Source organism: Drosophila persimilis, unplaced genomic scaffold (assembly GCF_003286085.1).
Source record: "Drosophila persimilis strain 14011-0111.01,24,50 unplaced genomic scaffold, DperRS2 tig00000863-arrow-arrow-pilon, whole genome shotgun sequence".
Lineage (NCBI taxonomy): Eukaryota > Metazoa > Arthropoda > Insecta > Diptera > Drosophilidae > Drosophila > Drosophila persimilis.
Genome location: NW_020825364.1, coordinates 749851 through 757246, shown reverse-complemented (window position 1 = coordinate 757246; position 7396 = coordinate 749851). Strand labels below are relative to the sequence as shown.

Sequence of the window (7396 nt, the reverse complement as noted above, 5' to 3'; positions counted from 1 at the left end):
CACCGTTGCCCCTCAAGGGGGGCTTCGGAAACCCTTTCCCAAGTCGAAGAACCCGTAGAATTTTCCTTCAACAAATATTCTGCTACCCCTTGGAAAGTAGACATCTATCGTTTCAATTCGAAAGTAAATTTTGAAAAAGCAGTACGATAACGAAAAAGCGAAAAACGAAAAAACCAAAAATAATGTACCGACTCGTAAAGATTCCGATTTACGGAGAGAACCACGGGTCCGGCTGGAATCCGCCCATCATTGGCCATCTCCGCCTCTTTGTCAAGGGTAAATAAACAGGGGATCCGCGGGGATCCTTCCTCATTGCCACTCAGCGCCAAAGCAATGGGTGGGGGAGGACCACCCCGCCCACCCCGCCGCCCCAATCACCCCATTAAATGGCTGCGGCTTCCTCTTTCTTTGTTGCGCGTTGACAAGTCGCGAATGCGAATGTTGTCCGATGTCCGCTGAGTGCGAGTGCATTATATAGGAATAAACGTATATATATTCGATATATTCGATATACGCCTATGTCTGGGAATGGGAATGGGAATGGGAATGTGGCTCTCAGTTGCTTTGAGACTACTGCCAGGTGCGGAAATTGCCTGAAAAATCAGGAGAGTTTTCACAAAGTCAGAAACAAATCGAAAATTTTACAAAATCATAGAACGGGAAGTAAATTCGAAAAGACAAAATGATATCCTTTCTGCTTAGAAGGTTCTTGCGGAGAGGTAGGATCGTGTCTAGGCTTCCGGCATTCGATGGCAGTCCCGAAACTGACTTCTTGGTGTGTCCTCTGCCATTTCAGATTGCGATTGCGGCTGCGTGGACTCGTACAACATCAGCCACGGCCCGACAGCAGTGCAGCAGCAGCAGCAGGATCAGCAGCAGCAGCAGCAGGTGCCACACCACAGCAACAGCCTCAAGACGGCGCACACAAAGGTTGCCACATCGGGGGGCCATGCCAATACGCAGCCCCCCAGCAAGAGGTCGAGCAGCGGGGCCGACGGCGACTATCAGTTGGTGCAGCACGAGGTCCTGTATTCGCTTTCGGCGGAGTATGAGGTAGGTCTCATGGAAGATCCTCGAGGAAAGATCCCTAATCACTTGTCGTTCGTTGCAGGTCCTCGAGTTCTTGGGACGTGGCACCTTCGGTCAGGTGGTCAAATGCTGGAAGCGCGGCACCTCCGAGATCGTCGCTATCAAGATCCTGAAGAACCATCCGTCGTACGCCCGCCAGGGGCAGATCGAGGTCTCCATTCTGTCGCGTCTGAGCCAGGAGAATGCCGACGAGTTCAACTTTGTGCGTGCCTTCGAGTGCTTCCAGCACAAGAACCACACGTGTCTGGTGTTCGAGATGCTCGAGCAGAACCTGTACGACTTCCTCAAGCAGAACAAGTTCTCGCCGCTGCCTTTGAAGTACATAAGACCCATTTTGGAGCAGGTAAGGCAAACGAAATCAATCGTAAATCAGTCATTGACCATGCGCTCTCCCTTGCCCCCGTTCGCAGGTACTGACGGCCCTGTTGAAGCTCAAGCAATTGGGTCTGATTCATGCCGATCTGAAGCCCGAGAACATAATGCTCGTCGATCCCGTGCGGCAGCCGTACCGCGTGAAGGTGATCGACTTCGGGAGCGCCTCGCATGTGAGCAAAACTGTGTGCAACACGTATCTGCAGTCGCGCTACTATCGCGCCCCGGAGATCATCCTGGGGCTGCCGTTCTGCGAGGCCATCGACATGTGGTCGCTGGGCTGTGTGGTGGCCGAGCTCTTCCTGGGCTGGCCCCTGTACCCCGGCAGCTCGGAGTTCGACCAGATCAGGTACATCTCGCAGACGCAGGGGCTGCCCACGGAGCACATGCTGAACAGCGCCTCGAAGACCTCGAAGTTCTTCTACCGCGACGTGGACTCGACGTACCCGTTCTGGCGCCTCAAGACCACCGAGGAGCACGAGGCGGAGACCAACACGAAGAGCAAGGAGGCGAGGAAGTACATCTTCAACTGCCTGGACGACATCGGACAGGTGAATGTGCCCACGGACCTGGAGGGCGGCCAGCTGCTGGCCGAGAAAACCGATCGGCGGGAGTTCATAGATCTCCTCAAGCGCATGCTGACGATCGACCAGGAGCGACGCCTCACCCCCGCAGAGGCGCTCAACCATTCGTTCACGCGCCTCACGCACCTCGTCGACTATGTGTATTGCAACAACGTGAAGGCCTCTGTCCAGATGATGGAAGTGTGTCGTCGCGGCGATTTCCACACGTAAGAGAATGCCTCTGAAGACCTCTATCTCCATCTCCCTCTGATTGATTGATTCCCTGTCTCTTTTCCTCTGCTCTTGTCCAGCGTACAACCTGCTTCGACGTTGGTCACCAATTTCGTGCCCAGCAGCACCGAGAACATGACATTTACGATCAACAACCAGCTGACCAGCCAAGTGCAGCGCCTCGTGCGGGACGGCCGGCCCCTGGCCTACGAGGGCCTCTACCAGATCTACAACGGCCGCAGTGTGGCGCGCCAGTATCCGCAGGCGCGCACCGACAGCTTCCAGCATCAGTTGGTGTCGAACATCCTCTGTCCGCCGTCGTACCAGGCGATGGCCAGTCCCACGAAGCACGTGGTGGTGGGCAGTGCCACCATGCAGCCGCCCCTGCAGGTGCCGCCGCAGCAGTACGTGAACGTGCCGGTGCCAGTGTCGATGGTGGAGCCCACCTCGGGCCAGAGGATGCTGCTGACGAACCGCGTGCAGGCGAGTGGTGTGGCCTGGCCCCAGACCGGGCGACAGATGGCCCTGGTGCCCTCGTGGCCGCAGCAGGCGCCCGCCCACTCGCTGATTGTCGACTCGACGCCGCTCTTCAACGTGGAGGAGATCTATCCCAAGCATCATCTCAATTTGCCACGCAACGATCTCAAAAAGGAATCGCCGGCTCATCATTTAGCGTGAGTATTCCCCGCCAGATCTCCGACAGATCTACGCCAAATATTGTGCCCCTAAGCATCTTCTTCTCTTTCCTCTGCAGCAAGGGCAACTCTTATCGCGTGCCGCGTCATGAGAAGAAGGAGCACCAGCAGCTGTCGCCAGTGAAGAAGCGCGTGAAGGAGAGCTCGCCGCCGCACCAGCAGCGCTACCAGCGAACGGCCCACGTGTCGCCGCAGTACCACACGCATCACAACTGCAATTACGGCGGCAACTACGGCAGTGGCGGCAGCGGCGCGGGCGGCTCGGTGCTGGCCTCATCCGGTGGGGGAGCCTCGGCGAGCAGTGAGTGCAGAGCCCCTAAGCGACCAAAAACCGGTGGAATAACACCCTGTGACTCCGTTCCTCTCTTGCAGATATTCCCAGCAGCTCGGGGGGATCGCACCACCATCATGGCGCCCCAGTGGCGCATGTGCAGCAGCCGTATAGCGCCTCGTCGGGCGGCCATCATATTGTGAGCAATTGTCAGGCGAATGGAGGCTACCAGCAGCCGCCGTCGCACGCCCCACATCCGCAGCAGCAGCAGCACCAGCCGCAGCAGCAGCAACAGCATCCGCATCCGCATCCACATCCGCATCCACAGCAGCAGCAGCAGTCGCATGTGAAGCAACAGCCGACGATCACCATCCATGATACGCCCTCACCGACGGCAGTGATCACCATTTCGGACAGCGAGGACGAGGGCGGGGACAATGGGGCAACAACAGCGGCGCCAGTGAAGCAGCGGGCGCATGCCCAGTCCCAGACGAGCAGCAGTCTGATGCAGCAGCAGCAGCAGCAGCAATCCTCTGTGCCACTGCATTGCCAGAGGAGCAGCAACCAGAGCAACGTGCAACAGCAGCAGCAACAGCAGCAGCAGCAGCAGCAGCAGCAGCAGCAATCGATCAATTATGGTAATGCCCAGAACAACAACCAACAAAACCACCATAGCCACCACAGCCACCAAAACCACCACAGCCACAGCCACAGCGCAAATAACATCAGCTCCAGCTCCGGCCACATGCCACCAGGCTCCACTGCAACAAGCTCCTCCGCCTCCTCGTCGAACAGATTGGGGAGCGGCAGCAGTGGCAGCGGTGGGAGTGCCAGTGGCAGTGGCAGTGGCAGCGGCAGCGGCAGTAAGGGTAGTAATAGCAGTAATAGCAGTAGCCACCACAGTAGCAACAGTAGCAATCCTCATCATAACAGCCACCACCACCACCACCATCATAATAATCAGCCGCATTCGAATGGAAGTGGAAATGGAAATGGAAATGCGGGATTCGGGATTGGTGCAGCAGCAGCCGCAGCAGCAGCAGCAACAGCCACAGCGACAGCGACAGCCCTTGATATGGCCACAGCCGCCTCATGCTCGCAACAGCAACAGCAACAGCCACTGCCTGTGCTTCACGTTCTGCCTCAGCCCCAGCCCCAGCCTCAGCCACAGCCACAGCCTTTGACTCTGCCACAAGCTCCTTTGACTCTGCCGCAGCCGCAGCCTCAGCATCTGCAGCAGCAGCATCTGCAGCAACAACAACAGCATCAGCCGCAGCAGCAGCAGCAACAGCAGCCGCCGCCGCCGCCGCCGCATTCACACTATCAATCATCGACATCATCCTCCTCCAATTCTGCTTCCACTTCCAATCATCAGCCATCGCTACAGCAGCAACAGCCACAGCCACAGCATCTGCACCACCATCACCACCATCATCATCATAGCCATCATAGTCAATCCCAGCCGCAGTCCCAGTCCCAGTCCCAGTCCCAATCCCAATCCTCTGCTGCTTCCTCCCACTCCTCTTCTGCCTCTGCCTCTGCTCTCCTTGCCCCTGTCCCACTACCCGTGCCCCTACCCCTACCCCTACCCCTATCCGTCTCTACGTCTCAGCCTCAGCATCTCAGTCGCAGCCATAAGTCATCGCACGTCCAGCTAGTAATTCCATGCGTAACCGTAGGTGAACACGATCCGGAGGACGCACGTCGACGCCATCACGCAGCAGCCGCGGCAGCCATTGCCGCAGGGAGCCCCAAGCATCACCATCAGCAGCAGCAGCAACAACAACAACAACAACAACACCAGCCGCCGCCACAGCAGCAGCAGCCACACTATCAGCCGCAGCCACAGCAGCAGCAACAGCAGCAGCAGCAGCAAGTGCAACAGCAGCCGCAGCCGAACATCAAGTACGAGCCGGGGCAATCGCAAAAGAAACGCATCCTAGCGATGGCCCAAAGCGAGTGCAACTACCAGCCGCAGCAGCAGGTGCAGGTGCAGCAGCCGCAGCCATCCGCCAGTCTGCCGCACATTCCGCCAAAGCAGGAGCCGGCTGAGTTCTATCCGGAATACGTCCCACAGCAGCAGCAGCAACAGCAGCAGTTGGACACGAAGCGCTCCTCGTGGGCGCCCACATCCTCCTCTGCTGCACCGCCGCTGGCGCATCCGAAGCGAGAGGCGCCCTCGGCTGCGCCCATTAGCTATGTGGCACCCGCTGTGGCGCCGCCCCTGGCCCACTCGAAGAGCAGTTCGTCGTCGTCTTCATCGTCGATTAGCGCTGCGACTGCAGCGGCCGCAGCTGCAGCTGCCGCGGCGGCAGCCGCTGTGGGACCGCCCTCCTGGGGGGCACCTCAGGTCTACCGCCAGCCATCGCAGCCGCCGCCAGGCAGTGTGGCCTCCCAGCCGCCGGCTGCGCCGCATCACCACCACAGCAGCCACAGCCATCATCATCATCAGGCTGGGACACCGCTGGGCGGCTCGCCCTCGTCCACGGCAGCGGCGGCCATGCTGCAGACGGACATCTATGCGCAGGGCGACATCTATCGCCGTCCCACGGTGTTTGTGTCGCAGGCGGCGCCCAGCTACGCGTACGCCAACAGAGCAGTGGTGGCCCCACCACCGGCGCACAACAGCAGCAGCCGTCAGGTGAGTGCCAGTGGCTCTTGCTGCTGGGGGCGAAATAGATGCCGAGGGATGCTAATGGGGGATTTCCCTGCTACTTTTAGGTGATACCGTCGCATCCGTTGCCGGCCCACATCCAGATACCCACGCAGTACAGCCAATTCGGACCACTCAGTCCTGCCCAGGTAGCTGCCGCCGGCAAGCATGCGGCGCACTTCGCGCCCACCAACATATGGTATGGGGCTGAGTAGGGAGCCACGAAAGTGGGTGACACGAACGAACAGAGGGTTAGGCGAGACGAGACGACACGAAATCGAGAACGAGAACGAGAACGAGAGAGAGAGAGGGAGATGTGACACCACCAGCACACAGCGAATCACCACCATCACGATCTGAGCTCAAGAAAACTCATTTGAATGATTCAGCGCTCGAGTGAGTCGAAAATGCCGGCACAATTAAAAGGCGTTCAAACCATTGAGATTGTCGGAGCACCGTGGAGGGGAACGTTCTTTACTCAATTTTCGTATCCTTATTCATTCGCAGATCGTTTGTGGCCTCGGTTGAGGAAGGAGTGGATGACCCAAGCCATGAGCTACAGCAACAGGAGCAGCAGCAGCAGCAGCAGCTACAGTTGACACAGTGCTGGTGGTTTATGCTACTGATGCAGCAGACGATTATACAACACAACAGCAGTATGCTGCAGGCGGGTAGCGAGGAGTCTATCACATCAAGAGAGGCATCAGCAGCAGCCTCAGTCACATCTTCAGTTGCTGCCACAGCCACATCATCAGAAGCGTCTTTTTCTGAGGCAATAACAACAGCAGCAGCCGCAGCAGCGGCAACAGCAACAGCATCAACATCTTCAGCGGCATTCAACATATTTTGCAGAACATCACGCCGCAAGCATTGAGAGCATCGTCTCGTCGCCAGCTCATTCGTTTTCTTTGGATATGAAAGAGATATTTGTTTCAACTGGAAGAGGATTTGGATTTGGAATACAGCAGACTCCACATCGTTGGACTAGCCCTTACGATTATTCAGTTGTATTATGTTCTATAATATCATAATTGTAAATGTAAAGCGGAGAAGCAGTCTTACACGCTTGCAAGTGTAAGACGTGCGTAGAGCCCATAGCTTCACTTTCTTCTCTCTCTCTCTATATATATATATAGTATATATATGGGTATATATGCGGACATATATATATGTATATGTGTGTGTGTGTAGTTTTTATCTGTATATGCAGATTGTTGTTTTTTCCTCTTCTACAAAACGAAAGCGTTTCATTCTCTATGTGTGTTGTGTATTGTATTTTATTGATACATCAAAATATTCTCTACATATATTATACATACATTATATACATATGCATATGTAATACTATAATTATGAATACTACAATATCAAACAACAACAACAACAACAAACAAACAATTTAATGGCACGCCAGCGACACTAACAAACAAAAAGCTTAGTAATTCCTTAGACTCTTAGAAAGTACCTCAAAAACGAAATGCGAACACGAGACGAGAGCAAAAATAATAAGCAACAGCAGCAG

General features: G+C 55.9%; 1 protein-coding gene across 1 annotated transcript; it reads left to right on the top strand.

Annotated features, from left to right (window-relative positions):
• The first annotated feature begins 1146 nt into the window (after nucleotides 1-1146).
• Nucleotides 1147-7155, top strand: LOC6599563 (homeodomain-interacting protein kinase 2). The gene is made up of 8 exons (XM_026993592.1): nucleotides 1147-1432; nucleotides 1500-2251; nucleotides 2336-2929; nucleotides 3010-3251; nucleotides 3323-3859; nucleotides 4901-5862; nucleotides 5943-6270; nucleotides 6382-7155. Exons 1-7 carry the CDS (start codon nucleotides 1346-1348, stop codon nucleotides 6087-6089), a joined length of 3321 nt encoding a protein of 1106 aa, XP_026849393.1. The 5' UTR covers nucleotides 1147-1345; the 3' UTR covers nucleotides 6090-6270; nucleotides 6382-7155.
• Nucleotides 7156-7396: the final 241 nt, after the last annotated feature.